This window comes from Trachypithecus francoisi, unplaced genomic scaffold (assembly GCF_009764315.1).
Source record: "Trachypithecus francoisi isolate TF-2019V2 unplaced genomic scaffold, Tfra_2.0 Lachesis_group20, whole genome shotgun sequence".
NCBI lineage: Eukaryota > Metazoa > Chordata > Mammalia > Primates > Cercopithecidae > Trachypithecus > Trachypithecus francoisi.
The window spans coordinates 36763160-36783988 of record NW_022681466.1 but is presented as its reverse complement, the minus strand read 5'-3'; the positions used below and the strand labels follow the sequence as shown (position 1 = coordinate 36783988).

General features: G+C 39.3%; 1 protein-coding gene across 3 annotated transcripts in view; it reads right to left on the bottom strand.

The window, feature by feature from the left end:
• Positions 1–20829, bottom strand: part of APPBP2 (amyloid beta precursor protein binding protein 2) — an 82621-nt gene that overhangs the window by 4246 nt on the left and 57546 nt on the right. For all 3 annotated transcript variants that reach the window (XM_033183774.1, XM_033183776.1, XM_033183775.1), the window contains 8 exons: positions 16119–16287; positions 13532–13621; positions 11603–11670; positions 11419–11524; positions 10281–10405; positions 5310–5395; positions 3001–3191; positions 2127–2292 (listed from right to left, as the gene is read on the bottom strand). In XM_033183774.1, the coding sequence (XP_033039665.1) occupies positions 2127–2292; positions 3001–3191; positions 5310–5395; positions 10281–10405; positions 11419–11524; positions 11603–11670; positions 13532–13621; positions 16119–16287 (1001 nt within the window). The remainder of the gene's footprint in view (positions 1–2126; positions 2293–3000; positions 3192–5309; positions 5396–10280; positions 10406–11418; positions 11525–11602; positions 11671–13531; positions 13622–16118; positions 16288–20829) is intronic.

The window sequence follows — 20829 nt, the reverse complement described above, 5'->3', positions numbered from 1 at the left end:
TGCCTCTGCTAAAAAATTACAAAAAAAATTAGCCAGGTGTGGTGATGCGCATCTGTAGTCCCAGCTACTTGGGAGGCTGGGACAGGAGAATCGCTTGAACCCAGGAGGCGGAGGCTGCAGCGAGTCAAGACCACACCACTGCATTCCAGCCTGGACGACAGAGTTTGAGACTGTCTCAAAGCAAAAGCAAACCAAAAAAAGTCTTTTGAAGAAATGGTCTTGGCTTAACACTATGTCCATAAGGGGAAAAATAATTGAATCCCTACTTCACACCATAAACAAAAACCAGTTTCAGGACTGTAGATCTAAATATAAATAAAGTTTCCTGAAGATAATTTTCTAGAAAAATATCTTTATTACTTTGGGAAGGAGTGAGCCATTGCGCCTAGTCAAAAAGATTTCTTAAACAGAATACAAAAAGTGCTATTCACAAAAGAAAACACTGATGCAGGATAGGCACAGTGGCTCAAAGGCCTGTAATCCTAGCACTTTAGGAGGCCGAGGCGGGCAGATCACAAAGTCAAGAGATCAAGACCATCCTGGCCAACATGCTGAAACCCTGTCTCTACTAAAAATACAAAAAATTAGCCGAGCGTGGTGGCAGGCACCTATAGTCCCAGCTACTCAGGAGGCTTAGGCAGGAGAATCGCTTGAACCTGGGAGTTGGAGGTTGCAGTGAGCCGAGATCGCGCCACTGCACTCTAGCTTGGGTGGCACAGCGAGACTCCCTCTCAAAAAAAAAAAAAAAAAAAAAGAAAATACTGATGCATCTGATTACATTAAGGACTGGCTGGGCACAGTGGCTCATGCCTGCAATCCCAGCGCTTCGGGAGGCTGAGGTAGGAGGATCACTTGAGCTCAGGAGTTTGAGATCAGCCTGGGCCAAGATTGTGAGACCTCATCCCTATTGAAATTAAAAAAAAAAAAAATTAGCCGGCTGTACTGGTACATGTCTGTAGTCCCAGCTACTCAGCTGAGGCAGGAGGATCACTTGAGCTCAGGAGATTGAGGCTGCCGTGAGCCCTGATTTGCACTCCAGCCTGGGTGACAGAGTAAGATCCTGTCTCACACACAAAAAAGAATTTTTGTTATTTAAAAGGCTCCATTAGGAAACAAGCAATAGAATAAGAGACGATATCTGCAACACATGTAACCAATGAAGGTCTGTCATATTAAGAACTTCTATAAGTCAATAAGAAAACGACAAGATAAATCAGTGTAAAAATGGGCAAGAGTTTTAACAGGCACTTCATAAGATGATGGCCACAGATTCCTTATCTTGATTTTGTAATAGTCCTGAAATGGAAATCCAAATGTTCCAAATGTTCATTAACAGTGGAATGGATAAATGATGACATCCTAATCCAGCATATGGCAGTGATATGCAACATCACAGATTTTACCATTATTGTTCACCAATAAGTCAGACACATAAAAATACACATTGTATAACTTCATCAAGTTCAAAAACAGGTAAGCCTGATCTATGATGTTACAGTTAGGAGAAGGGAGGGGGAGGAACGAGTGGGCAATAACTGCACAAATACTTTAAAATAACTACTTTTGCCTACACATGACACTCTACTGTCACACCTCTTACTATTGGCTTCAGTATCAAAAAAAGCACCTTTAGCAAAATGTTCCAGATGATTTTTGGGTGGTTCCTGAATATCCTTAGCAACTTACCCATTTAAGTCTATTTTATTTTATTAACTATTTTACTATTTTATTTTATTTATTTTTTTGAGATGGAGTCTCATTCTGTTGCCCAGGCTGGAGAGCAGTGGCCCAATCTCAGCTCACGACCACCTCTGCCTTCCAGGTTCAAGCGATTCTCCTGCCTCAGGCTCCTGAGTAGCTGGGACTACAGATGTGCACCACCATGCCCAGCTAATTTGTTTCTGTATTTTTTTAGTAGAGATGGGGTTTTACCATGTTGGCTAGGCTGGTCACCAACTCCTGACCTCAAGTGATCTGCCTACCTCGGCCTCCCAAAGTGCTGGGATTACAGGTATGAGCAATCACACCCAGCCTCATTTAAGTGTTTAGTAATATTTTCCTTATACAACATATAAGACATGCTGATTTGTAATCAACTGACTAAAGAAAATTTAAATGTAACATACCAATTGCTATAGATCGCAAATAAAGTTTCTCAGCATTTTCATACTGATTCATGTCATAATTATATAAAGAAGCCAGATGTCCCACTGAAAGGGCTACTTCATAATCTTCTTGACCAAGAAGTTGTTCTTTAATCTGAATTGCTTTGATGTGCATTTCTTCGGCTTCCTGAAAAACAATTATGCCATATCAATCATTATACTTTTTCTCATCTTAACAGTTTTCATGAGCAAAACTGATCTAAATGCCTAAGACATCTTACGAATGCCATAAAGTAATCATATCAAAGAACATACTATGTTATTCCAAAAACTGCCTATAGGAAGCATTACACAGTTTTGGAAACCGCAGATAAAGTGATGACAGCAACAGTATCCTATGCCAAAAGTAACAAGTGAAAACTTACCCTGGTAATAAAAAATTGTTAGAAGAATAATTTTTTAGAACAAAGAAATTTGCAAAATTATTATAAGAAACTGTTAGAAGAAATTAACAAAACATTCTAAAACAAAAATTACTTCCTTTGGTTAACACAGTTAACACAGTCCAAAATTTAGTTGAACCTTCTTAACAAGCTCTCCATCATAGTATGTTAATTTACATGGGCATACACTTCATTTTTTGGAATTCTGACAATTTTTATTCCAACAAACTAAACTCAAGCTAATTCAGGGGACCCTCCCATTTCAGCCTCCCAGAGTGCCAGGATTATAGGAATGAGCCATTGTGCTTGGCCTATGTTGTTTTATATTCGCTATTCTCTCAATTCCTTTGTGAATAAGGTAAGTGTATAATTTATTTGAGCTTAAGATTATTTAAGATTCTATTTCATTACTTAAGATTAAGAGAGAAAAATATAGTAAAACATGTTTCTACCTTAAATTTTCTCATTGACTGATAAAGTCTTCCAAGGTTTCCATAGTGTTTTGCAGTCTGTACATTAAATTCCCCAAAAGCTTTTTTAGCTAGTTGGAGTGAAGACAGGTGCAAATCATGAGCTTCTTGAAGCAGCCTCTGTTCAGTTTCCTTATTATGACAGTCAATTGCAATCTCCTCTAAAATAAGTGCTAAAAAAGAAGGCAATAAATTAGTGTACTTCAAAACTGTCTACCAAAGCTAATAAGAACACTTACTTTAAACTTAAATAATAAAAATGTTTACTGATTATATTTATACGTGATTATGGTTTGGAACTGGTCAAGATGAAAGAATTTCACTTTAACAAAAAAGTACGCTTTTTGGTGGTCATTCTATTTTGTACAGTATATAAACTCAAATTTAAGAAAAACAATGGTATAAACGATTTTGCAGAGTTAATTTCTATTTTAATAGACTGCTATACTTTGCTGATGTGAATTTGTTTTTCAAATCAAATGGAAGGACAAGGCAAGTTTTTTTTTTTTTTTTTGAGACGGAGTCTCTCTGTGTCACCCAGGCTGGAGTGCAGTGGCGTGATCTCGGCTCACTGCAACTCTGCCTCCTGGGTTCACGCCATTCTCCTGCCTCAGCCTCTCGAGTAGCTGGGACTACAGGCGCCCGCCACCTTGCCCGGCTAGTTTTTTGTATTTTCAGTAGAGACGGGGTTTCACCATGTTTGCCAGGATGGTCTTGATCTCCTGACCTTGTGATCCACCCACCTCGGCCTACCAAAGTGCTGGGATTATAGGCGTGAGCCACCACGCCTGGCCGACAAGGCAAGTTTTTAAAAGTTATGAAACTGTGTCAAGGAGTACCTAAGCACTTTTGAAAATTTTGAAACCACACTTTATAAAACATAACCTTTAAGCAAACACAGCTAAGAACTGGTTTCCTCCCACTCATCTGACCAACCAAATCAGGCAAGACATTTCAATTTCAAAGCTGCATTCAAGACTTTCAAATTCTATCTAAAGTCTTAAGAATATACATATTATTTCACCAGATAATTTGATTTCTTAGAAAACTGTCTATGTACACAAAGGTAAGAAAAAGAGATTTACTTCGCTGTAGCATTTTTAAAAAAGAAAAGGTTAAAAACAATTGTAAGAGTCAAATAAAAAAGGTAAGGTTAAATACATTAGAAAAAAGGATATATGTAGAGACATGAAAAAATGTTTGTAATATATTGAGTGAAAAAATCAGATTATAAAACTAAAAAAAAATTCATTTGGTTATCTTATTTGAAGTAATAAAAGTCTAAAATAATATTCACCAAAATGTTGATTGAGGATTGGTGGGATTTTAAGGCAATTTATTTTTTCTCTTTTCTATCTAACATCATGTATTATTTGTGTAACTTAAAAAATACAAACCTAGAGAGAGAAAAACCTCAGTTCCAGAATTAAGGTAGAACATACCCAACATGCATGGGATTACCACATAGGTAACCCAATCATGTTAGCAAAATAAATACATTACATGAAAAAGCCTTGGTGGTAATCAGAAGGAAAGTTAAAATAAGAAATAGAAGATGGGGTATTTGGTAAGAGTCTTGCAACATTCAGTGTAACCTGATATGAAGCTCAGGATAAGAATCCTGCACTACAAAGCTGAAGTTATGAAACCCATCTTCTATCCATGTTGTGTAGAAACATTTGTATTATTCTTCCATGAAATCCTCAAAAAAAATTAATGCATGCATGAGTGAATGACAAAAGGGAGAGAGAAAAGAAATAAATTCTGGCTTATTAACTTTTTATTTTTTTTGAGATAGAGTCTCATTCTCTTGCCCAGGCTGGAGTGCAGTGGCACGATCTTGGTTCGCTGCAACCTCTGACTCCTGGGTTCAAACAATTCTCCTGACTCAGCCTCCCAAGTAGCTGGGATTACAGGCGTGTGCCACCACACCCAGCTAATTTTTGTATTTTTAGTAGAGATGGGGTTTCACCAGGTTGGCCAGACTGGTCTCAAACTTCTGACCTCAGGTGATCCGCCTGCCTTGGCCTCCCAAAGTGCTGGGATTACAGGCATAAGCCACCACGCCCGGCCTATTAACAATATTTAATGAGAGATGCAAACAGTCTTTCATTATGAACCACTGGAATCCCTTAAGTCGAGTTGTGGTAAAATAGCTATCTAGTAACATGTAGACAGAGTCTAATCCTGTGAGAAAATCCTCCAATCCTCTGAGAAAATAAACAAATACCCCTATTTTATACCATATATCATCTATTTTAAAATATCTGAGTCTAGATTACAAAGGATACCTTTCACCCTCTTTGAAGAAGCCAAAAGAAGATGATCTTCAGGTAGGATGTGGGTAATGATACCAATAGCTCTTTCTGCATGAAATCTGTAATACAGATAGATACAGTCTGGCATTTCTTTTTAGTTACAAATGATTTAGGAATTTTAAAAATCACAATCTGTAATATAATACTGATAGAAAGTACTTCTAAAACTATCTATGGTAAAGATTCAGCTTTTTGTTTTGAATTTCCAATCTGCTGTAGACTGAACTTTTAATACCCAACAGAGACTCCCATTTCCCTCAGAATGAAAAAGAAAGTCTTTACTATAGTCTACAACACTGTGTGATCTTTCAGCCTGCTACTTCCCTGACCTCATCTCCTGCCATTCTCACACCAACCCTCTCCTTCCCCTCCAGCCACACAGGCCTAGCAGTTTCCTGAACATGCAGAGCATGTTCTCACCCTGGCTTTACCCTCTCTGCAATGCTCTTCCCCTGAACATTCTCACAGCTCGCTCCTCACTGAACATGTCTTTCCAGAACAGATCATATAAAAGGCCCTAAAAAAATTTACCATTGGCCAGGCGTGGTGGCTCACACCTGTAATCCCAGCACTTTGGGAGGCTGAGGTGGGTGGATCACCTGAGGTCAGGAGTTCAAGACGAGCCTGGCCAACATGGTGAAACTCCATCTCTACTAAAAAAATACAAAAATTAGCCAGGTGTGGTGGTGAACGCCTGTAATCCCAGCTACTCAGGAGGCTGAGGCAGAATCGCTTGAATCCGGGAGGTGGAGGTTGCAGTACGCCAAGACTGCACCATTGCACTCCAGCCTGGGTGACAAAGACTGTCTCAAAAAAAAAATTTACCATCTCTCTCTCAACTCTTAGCCTACTTTACTCTTCTTCACAACATGTATTCTCGCCTGACAAGTTTGGTTATTTGTTTATGGCCCATATCACCAAATAGAAGGTAAGCTATTTCTGTTTTATTGTCAATTCCTTTCAAACAACACCAAGCCTCCTCTCCCCCATCTTCCAGGTAACCACTAGTTTTCTCAAATCTGTCTTCCAATTTACTGATTCTCTCTTTTGTTCCAACTAATCTGCTGTTAAACTTGTCTGCTGAGTTTTTTTTTTTTTTTTTTGAGACATGATCCTGCTCTGTCATCCAGGCTAGAGTACAGTGGTGCAATCATGGCTCACCACAGCCTCAAACTCCTGGGCTCAGGTGATCCTCCCACCTCAGCCTCCTGGATAGGTAGGTTACAGGCATACATCGCCATGCCCAACTAATTTTTTTTGCATTTTCTTTGTAGAGACGGTGATTTGCTATGTTGCCCAGGCTGGTCTCAAACTCCCGGGCTCAAGTGATCCACCCACCTTGGCCTCCTGAAGTGCTGGGAGTACAGGAGTGGGTCACCATGCCTGGCCTATCTGCTGTGTTTTAATGTCAATGACTACTTTCATTTCTAGTCATTTGTTTTATTTTTATAATGACTCAAGATATAATTAGTATACCACACAATTCACCCATTTAATGTGTATAATTCAATGATTTTTAGTGTATTCACCGAGTAGTATGCCAATCACCAAAACCAATTTTACAACATTTTCATCACCCCATGATGAAAGAAACCCATGCTCATTAGCAGTCACTCTCCATTTCCCTCCAACTCCCCAGCCTAGATAAAACCAATTTATGTTCTGTCTCTACGGATTTGCCTATTCTGGACATATCACATAAATGAAATCATACAATATGTGATCCTTTGTGACTGGCTTCTTTCACTGGGCACAGTGTTTTCCAGGTTCATCCATGCTGTAGCATGTATCAGTTGTTTTATTTTAAAATCTGCCCTTTTCCAGCCAGGCGCGGTGGCTCACATTTGTAGTCTCAGCATTTTAGGAGGCCAAGGTGGGCAGATCACTTGGGATGAGGAGATCCAGACCAGTCTGGTCAACATGGTGAAACCCTGTCTTCACTAAAAATACAAAACTTAGCCAGGCGTGGTGGTGCGAGCCTATAATTCCAGCTACTCAGGTGGCTGAGACAGGAGAATCGCTTGAACTTGGGAGGTGGAGAGTGCAGTGAGCCGAGATCACGCCACTGCACTCCAGCCTGGGGACAGAGTGAGAGACTCTGTCTCAAAAAAAAACCAAAACCAAAACAAAAAAAGTTCCCATTTCCTTTACAGGAATATTCTTCATTCTTTCTTTTATATTAGGGTTAACAAGCCTTTTCTGTAGAGGGCCAGATAGTAAATATTTTAGGTTGTGTTGGCCACATATTCTCTGTTGCAACTATTGAACTCTTGCTGCTGCAGTGTGAAAGAAGCTATAGAAAACACATGAATGAATGAGCATGGCTATGTTCCAGTAAAACATAAAACTTTAATTTACTTGCAGGCCTAGTTCGCCAACCTATTTTGTGTCTTTTTTTTTTTTTTTTTTTGAGACGGAGTCTCGCTCTGTCGCCCAGGCTGGAGTACAGTGGCCGGATCTCAGCTCACTGCAAGCTCCGCCTCCCGGGTTCACGCCATTCTCCTGCCTCAGCCTCCCGAGTAGCTGGGACTACAGGCGCCCGCCACGTCGCCCGGCTAGTTTTTTGTATTTTTAGTAGAGACGGGGTTTCACCATGTTAGCCAGGATGGTCTCGATCTCCTGACCTCGTGATCCGCCTGTCTCGGCCTCCCAAAGTGCTGGGATTACAGGCTTGAGCCACCGCGCCCGGCTATTTTGTGTCTTTAATCATAGAAAGAATACATACTTTATAGCATCAACCAAAAAAACAGTTCTTTTTTTTTTCTTTTGAGATGGAGTCTCGTTCTGTCACCAGGTTGGAGTGCAGTGGCGATCCTGGCTCACTGCAACCTCCGACTCCCAGGTTCAGGTGATTTTCCTGCCTCAGCCTCCCGAGTAGCTGGGATTACAGGCGGGTGCCACCACATCCAGCTAATTTTTGTATTTTTAATAGAGACAGGGTCTCACCCTGTTGGCCAGGATGGTCTTGATCTCCTGACCTCATGATCCGCCCGCCTCGGCCTCCCAAAGTGCTGGGATTACAGGTGTGAGCCACTGCACCCGGCCAAAAAGTTTTGTTAACTAAAGTTCTCAGGATTCTAATCCTGTTCATTATGTCTGCTGACTCAGAGGAAATATTTTCTTATGTTTTGTAATTTTTTTTTTTTTTTTGAGACGGAGTCTCGCTGCGTTGCCCGGGCTGGAGTGCAGTGGCACGATCTCGGCTCACTGCAAGCTCCGCCTCCCGGGTTCCCGCCATTCTCCCGCCTCAGCCTCCGAGTAACTGGGACTACAGGCGCCCGCCACCGCGCCCGGCTAGTTTTTTTTGTATTTTTAGTAGAGACGGGGTTTCACTGTGTTAGCCAGGAGGGTCTCAATCTCCTGACCTCGTGATCCGCCCGCCTCGGCCTCCCAAAGTGCTGGGATTACAGGCTTGAGCCACCGCGCCCGGCCATGTTTTGTAATTTTTAATGGTGAGTTCATTTTAGGTAAAGCTTTGTCTACGAGATGTCTGTGTAGTTTGGGTTGACAGGTAATTATTTCCAAGTTTTGCATTTTCTCTCACAAGGCATCCCAGGAAAACCTGCAGTCCCAAAGTGCTTTTTAATATTTTTCTGTTTGGAGATCCTGATGCATTATCCCTGTCTCAAGAGCGTTACAGGTAAAGAATTATGTTTTGTGAGGCTTCTTTTTGGGTTCAACTGTGATACCAAACTCAGATGGCCAACTTTCCCTATCATCTATCAATTAGATAGATGTCCACCTGTTGTCTTTTCCCTGGGGTTGTAGTCTTTTTTTTTTTTTTTTTTTGACAGAGTCTCACTCTGTTGCCTAGGCTGAAGTGCAGTGGCACAATCTTGGCTCACTGCAACCTCCACCTCCTGGATTCAAGCAATTCTCTGCCTCAGCCTCCCAAGTAGCTGGGATTACAGGTGCCTGCCACCACACCCAGCTAATTTTTCTATTTTTAGTAGAGATGGGGTTTCATCATCTTGGCCAGGCTTGTCCTGAACTCTTGACCACAGGTGATCCACCCGCTTTGGCCTCCCAAAGTGCTGGGATTACAGGCGTGAGCCACCGTGCCCAGCTGGGCTGTAGTCTTGATTCTGCTTCATGTGAGCGTTTCAGTTCTAACTCCCAGCCTCCTATAGGCTATTTCTTAAACCAAGGTTACAGAAATCTCTAAACTTTCCCATCACCCCAGAGCAGTTATACCACAGGCCAAGCTTAATCCTTTGAATTTTAGTGTTCATTATTGGCCCTTGGAGGATTTCCCCCTCACTCTTGTAAGCTCAGTTACACATTTAAAAAGACAATTGTTATATTTGATTCAGTATTTCTATGTGTTCTGACCAAGAAGTTTTCAGGTTAAGTTTGCTACTGTATTACTCAAAAATTATTGAAGTAAATACTCAAAAGGTAAGTTATATTCTACATGAAAATATACAAGCCTCAATATTAAATCACATAAAGGCTAAATGAATAACCTATAAATTAGTATGATTTTATTTATTTTTGGAAATAGGGTCTCACTCTGTTGCCCAGGCTGGAATGCAGTGGTGTGAACATGGCTCACTGCATCCTTGACCTCTTGGGCTCAAGCAATTCTCCTGCCTCAGCCTCCAGAGCAGCTGGGACCACAGACATGCACCAAAACATCCAGCTAATTTTTAAAATTTTTTGAGTAGACACGGTCTCAAAACTCTTGGGCTCAAGCAATCTTTCCACCTCAGCCTCCCAAAGTGCTGGGATTACAGGCAAGAGCCTCTGCACCTGAAAACTGGTATGATTTTAAATGACTTCAAGAACATTTTAGGCATTCTGTTAAAGCTCCAGGAAGACAAATTCAATCTATAAAGTATATCAAGTACTATTATTAATATAGTAATAGTTCCCTAATGGGAAAAAACAAAATAAAACAAAAACAGTATTTCTTCCTTCAGAGAAAAGGAATGTGGAACTTACAGTGCATTGTCAAATTTCCCAGAGCTATACTGGTGGACATAAGAAGAGTAAGCCAAATCTTCATGAGCTGTTGCTACGTGGATATTTTTGCCACCAAACACTGACTGTCTAATGTCAAGTGCTGCCTGAAAGAATCATAAAAATATTTGTCAATATTGTAGAAAATACCACCTAAACATCCTAGTAATTTAAATATATATCCATATGCCTAACACCACAAAATTATGAAGCCCAGAAAGTCCTGCTGTATTTAAATTACAGAACACAAAAGTCACCTAGAAGGCCTGAATTTCTGAAGATAGAGTTTGACTTTTTTAAAAGGCAATGGCTTAATAATAATAATCATTCCTATGTCTTCAGAATCAAGACATTGGGAATGTTTTTCTCTGCGTCCTTCTTCGAAAGTGAACCTTAGGCCAGGCACGGTGGCTCACACCTGTAATCCTAGTACTTTGGGAGGCTGAGGTGGGTGGATCACCTGAGGTCAGTAGTTCAAGACTAGCCTCGGCAACATGGTGAAACCCTGTCTCTACTAAAAATACAAAAATTAGCCAGGCATGGTGGCACGGGCCTGTAATCCCAGATACTCAGGAGGCCAAGGCACGAGAATTGCTTGAACTCGGGAGGCGGAGGTTGCAGTGAGCTGAGATTGCGCCACTGCACTCCAGCCTGGACGACAGATCAAAACTGTCTCAAAAGAAAAAAAAAAAAAAGTGAACTTAAAGTCAAGTATGCCTTGTCTAGAGCAATGGCATAATACATCATTTACCTGAGAATGAGTAAGAAAGGCCTAAAATAATTACCAGCCATCTTTGTTATTACAAAGGCAGCTTTAGCGACATTTACTAAATCAACAATAAAGACAAGCCATTATATGGGTAAATAAAAAATGGAAAACTATTCCCAAATATGAGCTCACAACCCAACAATTCCTTTCCTGAATGATTCTCTTTAGTTCCCAAAGCATTAACTTTTATGCCTTCTAGGCAATACTTAATAAGATAATGATGCAACCTATATTGGTGGGAAAGGCAGGTGTTAAAAAGTCATTTTTGAAGAGTGGTTTATACACCACAAACAAATACAGGTCAGCAAGTCAATATAGGTTGAAAGAAAAAAAGGGTAACCGTTAACATACCTGATAAATTGCAACAGACTGACAGATATTATCTACATTGAGTAAGTAGAACCCATAATCTAGCAGTGTATCAGAATATTTTGGGTGTTTTGATCCAAAATGATCCCTATAAAAAGATACAAAATTATTAGGATATAAAGTATACAGACAATTTAAAAGGATATTTTAAATAATAATCACCTACCGTGCCAAATACACTGCATGTTTAATTAACTGTTCCGCCTTCTTAAATTCACGTTTTACTACACAAGCCTAAAGATAAAGTGAAAAACAGTTAACTCTCAAACAGTTCATTAGTGTGCTAAAATAAGTGTAGTTTATATATTCTGGCTATAATAGTTAATAAGAAAAAACCCTCCAAACATAAATACAAAGGTTCTATTTGCAATTTCTTTCCTTCCAAGTACTTAAAAATTCTATTATAGGCCGGGCACGGTGGCTCACACCTGTAATCCCAGCATTTTGGGAGGCCAAGGCGGGCAGATCACCAGGTCAGAAGATCCAGACCATCCTGGCTAACACGGTGAAACCCTGTCTCTACTAAAAATACAAAAAAATTAGCCGGGCGTGGTGGCAGGCGCCTGTGTAGTCCCAGCTACTTGGGAGGCTAAGGCAGGAGAATGGTGTGAACCCAGGGTGGCGGAGCTTCCAGTGAGCCAAGTGCCACTGCACTCCAGCCTGGGCAACAGAGAGAGACACCGTTTCAAAAAAAAAAAAAAAATTCTATTACAAACAGATATGTATATAAGCTGGGAAAATCATAAAATTTAAAACTTTGACAGTCAGTCCTAGTACATATCTGTCATAATAAAGACACCTTACAAAGCTAGTATACTCCCATTTTTCCCTATTATTATAATAAAATAATGGGGGCAGAATTTACCACAGCATTTTCTAAGGTCCTTATATCCCAGTCCTAGTGGCCTACAACAATCTTTTGTTATTTTCATTTAATAATTTTTAAATGCATAGAATTTCAAGTTTTCTTATTATTTCTTTTCTTAAGAGACAAGGTTTTATGTTGCCCAGGCTGGACTTGAATTCCTGGCTACAGGCATGTGCCATTGTGCACGGCTCCCAATTATTTCTTAAAATATTTTGATCCATGAGTATAGCTAGTTGTTTTTTAAAAACTCTAAATATAATTTGTATATAGAAATATTAATCTTGCATAAATATGCTGGCTTTATATTAAATATTCAATTATTTCAATTAATTAAAAACATAAGAATACCCCTGTTCTAGCTCTCATAACTTGAATATTTACACTGTTTACTTACTCTAAAATGACTGACTTAATACAGAAATCTTGGACTCTCCCAGATATAATTTTGGAATCTATCTTCTAGTTGAATTTCCATAAGTAAAATAAACCAAAATGAAACATTCAAATCTGAGAAACTTCTGGGTAGAAGAGTGTATCTGAAAAGCACATTAATGCTTTAAGGCCTCACTGCACCAAAGCAGCAGTTTTAAACTACTACTAAATATCCTCAAGAGTTAATGCAGGCAAACGTGGCAGCTCACACCTGTAATCCTAGAACTTCTGGAGGCTCAGGTGGGAGGATCGCTTGAGACCAGGTGTTTGAGACCAGCCAGGGCAACATAGTGAGACACTGTCTCTATTTAAAATAAAATAAAAATGTAAAAGATTTAATGCATTTATTTACAGAATAAGAAAAAACTAGAGAAAAATCAAGTAAGGACTGCCTAGCAGGTCAAGTATAGCAAGCTGCCTTGCTGTGAGACTGCAGTACTATGACAAAGAGATTTAACACCAGACTATCCTTTAGCAGAAAAGTGACGAAAGTTCACAGGATTTTGGCATAAGGAATTCAGGTTGCTATAAATACTAAAAAAAAAACAACAAAAAGAAACTCAAGCCAGAATAGCACCCAAATACTACTTTGATCTGTACTTTAGTGCACTGAAACAATTATCAAAATGAATTATTTCACTGGTTTTCTTGGTAAAGAAAAATTAGCTAAAAATCTACGTGTGATAGTTTTAGTTAGAAACCAGATTTCTAAAAATGAGCACAGAAACTTATAATAGGTTAATTAAAGCCTGATAAATCCTATAATTCATTTAATAATTTTAACATTATATTTACCTTAGAAGCTTGTCTTAAAACATCCACCACAACTTTCACTGGTAAGCCTGCTGTAATTTCTTTCATTGCCTCAATGCACCATTTGTATGCCTAAAAAAATTATTATTTATAGAAGAGACAGAACTGTGGTAAATCAAGTTGACAATATTTAACAAGATGACTGCAAAATTTTTCTACAAGCACTTAAATAAGAACACACACAAAATATTTACCGTTAGAATTTTCTGAGGCTAAACTTTCTTCAAAGTATAAATCTGTTACATTATTTTTACTCTTAGTATCTACAGCTTGTCTGAATCAGACCTTGTGTATATACATATTTTCCAGAAATCAGAGGTATGTTCTCTCTCGCCTAGAAGCCTTTGCACATACTGTTCCCTTTGCCTTAAAATACATTCCCCCTTCCTCCAACTCCTTAAACTCATCTGTCTTGCAGGTTTCAGTCCTAGACAAGGTTTTCTGTGTTTTCCTATACATTCCATCCTCCTACTGTAAGATTTATTATTTTATGTATGAATTATCTATTTAGTTGAGTGTTTACTTTGTCCCAGCTACTATCCAAAGTATTTTATGTGCATTAACACATTTACCTGACACAACAGCTCTATAAGATATGTACTATTAAGGGAAACTGAGGTGTGGAGAGGTTAAGTGGCAGGCAAATATGCTAGTATCTAGGTATGAAGTGGGAAACAAAACAAAAAATGTCCTTCCTCTCCTGGTGCTTAGTGGAAGAAATAAAAAAGGCAAAATAAATTATCAGGCTGGGTGTGGTGACGCATACCTGTAATCCCAGCACTCTGGGAGGCTGAGGTGGGAGGATCACCAAGCTCAGATGTTTGAGACCAGCCTGGGTTATAACATAGTGAGACTTTGTCTCTATCAAAAATCAAAAAAATCAGCTGGGTGTGGGGATGTGCACCTGTAGTTCCAGCTACTTGGTGGGGCTGAAGTGAAGGCTGCAGTGAGCCATGATGATGCCACTGCACTCCAGGCCTTATGGAGTGAGACTCTGTCTCAAACAAACAAGTAAACAAAGACAAGTGTGGCCATGTTATTTCTTTTGGCAATTAAAGTATGAAAAGTGAAATGTGCCATTTCTGGAAGAAAAGTCCAAGAGCCAGCAGTACTTCTCCATGAAGTTTCTGCCCCTGTGCCCAGGCTGGTAATGTTCTAGATAGGTATGTTCCAGATAGACCCAAAACCACACTGGGTCTTGATCAAAGTGTAGATATAATGTTAAGAACAGCCATAGCCATCTGAAGACAGGGATATATTATGAGCCATAAAGAAACTTTCATTGTTCCAAGCTATTCTGGGGTTGATATTACCTCCGCATAGCCTAGCCTATCCTAACACAAAAACATGGTGCTAATTCATCAAACTATGTCTGTAAGATTTGTTTACTTTTCTGTAGATATCAGTGAAAAGCTTATTTATCACTAAAAGATTGAACTGTCAAAATTATCCAAGACTTCAACATTCCTCACGAGTGTGCTGAGAGTTGCAAAGACATGAATAAGGCATAGTATAAACCCCTAAATCCAAATGTAGAAGGAAAATAACTGTCAGGCTGGGCATGGTGGCTCATGCCTGCAATCCCAGCACTTTGGGAAGCTGAGGAAGGTGGATCACTTGAGCCTAGGAGTTTGAGTACAGTGTGGGTGACAAAGCAAGACCATCCCTGTCTCAAAAACTACAAGAAGCCCATCCAAACAATTTAGGCAAATATTTGGTTAAATTAAAAGAAAAACAACAAAAGAAAGGGCTCTAAATGATACATGTATATATTTCAAATTCATCTCACAAATACTCCTTTTGTCTGATTTCATTTTTACTTTTTTGAGACAGGGTCTCGCTCTGTCATCCAGGCTGGATTACAGTGGTATAAATATGGCTGGCCGGGCGCGGTGGCTCAACCCTGTAATCCCAGCACTTTGGGAGGCCGAGACGGGCGGATCACGAGGTCAGGAGATCGAGACCATCCTGGCTAACATGATGAAACCCCGTCTCTACTAAAAATACAAAAAAAACTAGCCGGGCGACGTGGCAGGCGCCTGTAGTCCCAGCTACTCGGGAGGCTGAGGCAGGAGAATGGCGTGAACCCGGGAGGCGGAGCTTGCAGTGAGCTGAGATCCGGCCACTGCACTCCAGCCTGGGCGGCAGAGCGAGACTCCGTCTCAAAAAAAAAAAAAAAAAAAATATGGCTCCCTACAGCCTCAATCTACTGGGATCAAGGGATCCCCCTGCCTCAGCCTCCCATCTAGTTGTGACCACCACAGGTGTGTGCTACACATGCGGCTAATTTTCTGTAGAGGTAGGGTCTCACTTTGTTGCCCAGGCTGGCCTCAAACTCCTGGACTCAACTGATTCTCTACCTTGGCCTCCTAAAGTGCTAGGATTATAGGCATGAGCCACAGTGCTCAGCGTGACTGATTTTGAATTTTCCATTACAAATGTGTACTGCCTTATATAAACCTAATAAGCAAAAAAGATCTGCAAGAAAAATAAGAGAAGACTATTTGATTTACCCTCTGTTTTTATAGGTACTTATTGGTCACAATGAAATGTACCTTAAAACACTTACCTCATCATAGTGACTTTTTGCAAATAGGAGTGCACACAGTTCTCCATAGAGTGCAGCTTTATTTGCTTGCTGGCCATGTTTTGATAGTTTATCCATATATGTCTGAGCTAATTTAAATGTTTCTTCACCCAAATGATATTTGCAGTTTCCATTTCGCACATGAAGCAACCTATAAAACACAAATAACATTGCTCTATTTTTTATATTTCCAGCTTGGTAGACCTGATGACCTCTTACCAATCATCTAAATGACTTAAGGTAATTAAATGCAATTACAAGGCAGCATTTGAAAATACATGTGTGGACCAAATTGGAGTTGACCTCATGCCCATAAAGAAGTACATGCTCTTTCCTGAAAGCTTCCCATAATTAATTTCATCAATTGTTGATTTCTTATCTTCTCTAAATATTTTATATATTTTGTGTACTCAGCATGTACTGCATCTAAAAAAATTACATTTACTCTTTTTGTTCCAAATCCATAAGTAATACAGCTTCAGTATAAGAAACTTGGAAAATAATGAAGAAACTAAAATCAACATAAAATATCTTCTTTTCTTATTTTTAGTACAGTCTAACACTTGATCAGTTACCACTTATTTCATGATGCTTCATAATGTTCATTTTTCTTTCCAGTAAGATAAATTTACCAAAAATACCAGTAGTGTCAACTATTTCTTGAGACGGAGTCTCACTCTGTTGCCCAGGCTGGAGTGCAGTGGCACGATCTCAGCTCACTGTAAGTTCTGCCTCCCAGGTTCACGCCATTCTCCTGCCTCAGCCTCCCGAGTAGCTGGTACTACAGGCGCCCGCCACCACACCCGGCAAATTTTTGTATTTTTAGTAGAGACGGGGTTTCACCTTGTTAGCCAGGATGGTCTCGATCTCCTGACCTCGTGATCTGCCCGCCTCGGCCTCCCAAAGTGCTGGGATTACAGGCGTGAGCCACCGCGTCCGGCCAACTATTTCTTTTAAAATCTTTATCCTCTATAGTGGAAATACAGAGTTCTTTGCACAAAGTAACTGTACAACCATGCTGACTATTTAACGATATGCCAAAATAGTACAATGCTTTAGATCAGACTGGTCTAGATAGCAACAGACTATGTATCTATATAGACTATACAACATAGGCAAACAGTGTTAGGACTGGACAAATATTTATTTATTTATTAAATGCTAGCTAGAACATTATGTTCATGTATCAAGCCAATACAACTTTCTGAAATGCTCAGCCTGAGAAGGAACAAAGGTATAAAAGCTATTTAAAAGAAAACCAAGGATGGAGAGGTTAGGAATTATTCTTTAGGAGCATCAAATCAACAGATACATAAAATTTATTTTTTCTATCTATACCACAAATATTAACAGATTAATAACCCATGATGATAAAAATTCAGACAATCTTTTAATATCTATCACTCCTTTATATAGTCAGGGAAACAGATTAACTTTAAGAGAACCAGGACTAATCAATAAAGTGATGACTACTATACAATGCCAGTGTGTATCCTGTCAACATGTACCACACAGTTATCTGCAAAATCTATTACCATAAGAAGCTTACGTTCTAGTGGTGACAAGGGTATTAGCGTGGGCAAAGATACAAATACGTAAGACTTTCATTTAAGGATAAATGCTATAAAGATGATTTAAAAAGTAGAGTAACATGATCAAAAGATTCTGAAAGGAGGTGTTTAGGGTAGACAGGGAAGAATTCTCCTAAGGTGGTAACATTTAAGTTGACACCTAAATGATAACACTGTAGCCAGCCAAGTGAAGATCTGGTGGGGAAGCATGTTCCAAAACAGAAGCAACTGCAAAATAGAAGGAATAGCCCCTGAGAAGGGATGGGGGGGAATCCTGGCATAGTCAAAGGAACAGAGAGAAAGCCAATTCATCTAGACTACAGTGAATAAAAGATTATGTAAAGAGAAATGACAAGGGAGAGATAAGCAAGATTTTGTAGCACCTTGCCTGCCATGGAAAGGAGTTTTGGTTGCAACAGTAAGGGAGGTGATTTGACTTATGCACTATCTAATATAATTTCCTGAGATGTTAGAAATGTTCTATACTTGTGTTGCTCAATTTGGTAGCCACTAGCCACAGTGGCTACTGAGTATTAGAAAGGTGCCCAGTGTGACTGAGGCACATTTTACTTTTAATTATTTTAACCTTAATAATCACATATGGTTAGTGGCTACCATATGGGACAATGCAACTGTATCAAGAATGCTCTAGCTACAGTGTGGAGAATGGATTACAGCAATGCCAAGAGTGGAAGCAAAGCCACCAAGGCAGAAGATATTGTAACAGTCCAGAAAAAAAATTCCTTGAGGAAAAAAAGGATTAGTATTTGAAACACAGATTTGATAGCCAAATGGCTGAAAGAAAAAAAAATGAGAAACCCATAGGTTGAAATTTTACAGAATAAAAAGAACAGTGCTTACTTCTCATTTCCACAATGCTAAGAATTTCCTTCCCAAAGACCTTCACTGTAAGTATTCTCCTGAAATAACAATCTGTGGAAATTATTTAGTAATTGGCACATGATGAGGTAACAAAATAAACATTGTATGCCAGAAAGGCACAGCTTGATATTTTCTCCAGTCCCTGCTGAATGTCTATTTAAACAAAAGGGCAAATTAAACATATGGAGACTCTTTAAGGTTCTGTGTGTCCATCTGGGCTGACACTAAGCAGTATATTGAATTCAAGGAACTTGTGGTCCAACTCATTATGGTCTAATTTTATCCCAACATTCTGCCTAAGGAAAACGCAGGTTCTCAAAATGTGGCACTATCATGCAAACACAGTATTTTACTTTCATAATAACATAAAATCATGTCTACCTGATCAACACCTATTGTCAAGAGCAACTACTATCTAATTGAACTATTCATTGTTTGAAATGAAAAATACACACATGTGTAAGTCATTAGTTTACTAATATATTTACCATAAGACTGAACATGACTAGTTAGAGCCTCATCAGCCAGACATAACGAAAGTAAAATACACTAAAAGTGAAACTAAAGGAAAAGAATTTCTTTCCTTCTCATAAGTGTCTTTTTCTTAGAACTAGTTTAAAATTTTGGCCGGGTGTGGTGGCTCACACCTGTAATCCCAGCACTTTGGGAGGCCGAGGTGGGCGGATCACGATGTCAGGAGATCGAGACCATCCTGGCCAACACAGAGAAACCCCATCTCTACTAAAAATACAAAAAAAATTGCCGGGCGTGGTTGTGCGTGCCTGTAGACCCAGCTACTTGGGAGGCTGAGGCAGGAGAATTGCTTGAACCCGGGAGGCAGAGATTGCAGTGAGTCGAGATTGCACCACTGCACTCCAGACTGGCAAAAGAGCAAGACTCCATCTCAAAAAAATAAAAAATGGAAATAAATGATAGCTTGAAAGGGAGAGCTGCATAATGAAAATAAAGACCAGTATGGGTTTAATAATTTTTTTTTACTATGGTGAAATATATATAAAACTTTGCCATATGAGCTATTTTAAAGTATACAATTCAGTGGCATTCATTATATTAACTATATCATACAACCATCAATACTATTCACTTCCAAAACTTTTTCATCACCCCAAAGAAAAATTCTGTAAGCATTAAGCAATAGCTTCCCCTTCTGCCTTAGCCCTAAGTCCCTAGTAACCTTTAATCTGCTTTCTGTCTCTATGAATTTGCCTATTCTACGTATTTCATGTAAGTGGAACCATACAGTATTTGTCCTTTTGTGTCTAACTTATTTCACTTAGGATAAAATTTTCAAGGTTCATCCATGTCATAGCACGTACCCAAACTGGCTAAACCATTGTATGTATACATATGTAAAAATGCCAAATTTTATGTCTCTATTTATCTGATGATGGATACTTGGACTGTTTTTATCTTTTGACTTGTGTGAAAAATTCTGCTATAAACACTAGCACACAAATATCTTTTGATTCCTTGCTTTCAATGCTTTTAGGCATATACCCTGGAGTGAAACTGCTGAGTCATACAGTAATTCTATGTTTAGCTTTTTGATAAACTGCCAAACTGTACTCCACAGCAGCTGCACCATTTTACATTCCCAGCAACAGTGCACAAAGTTTCCAATTTCGTTTTTTTTTTTCAAATGCTCTCTCAGCAGAATCACTCGATTTCTTCTCATCCTTGCCAACACTTATTTTCTTTTTTTTTTTAATTGTACCCATCTTGATAGCAATAAAGTGGTAGCTCATTATGTTTGATTTGCATTTCCCTAATGCCAAATGACACTGAGTATCTTTTTATGTGCTTACTGGTCTTTTATGTATCTTCCTTGGGAAAATGTCTATTCAAGTCCTTTGCCCATTTTTTATTTTTATTTTTTATTTTATGAGACAGTCTCACTCTGTCACCCAGGCTGGAGAGCAGTGGCATGATCAAGCTCACTACAGTCATGATCTCTTGTGCTTAAGTGATCCTCCCACCTCAGCCTCCTAAGTAGCTGAGACTACAGGCTCGTGCCACCACAGCTGGTTGATTTTTTTAAAAATTATTTTAACAGAGACGAAGTCTTGCTATTTTGCTTAGACGGGTCTCAAACTCCTGAGCTCAAGAAATCCTTCTGCCTCAGCCTCCCAAAGTGCTGGGATTACAGATGTGAGCCACCATGCCCAGCCTACTCTTTATTTTATTAATTAATTAATAATTACAGGTGGTGGGCACCTGTA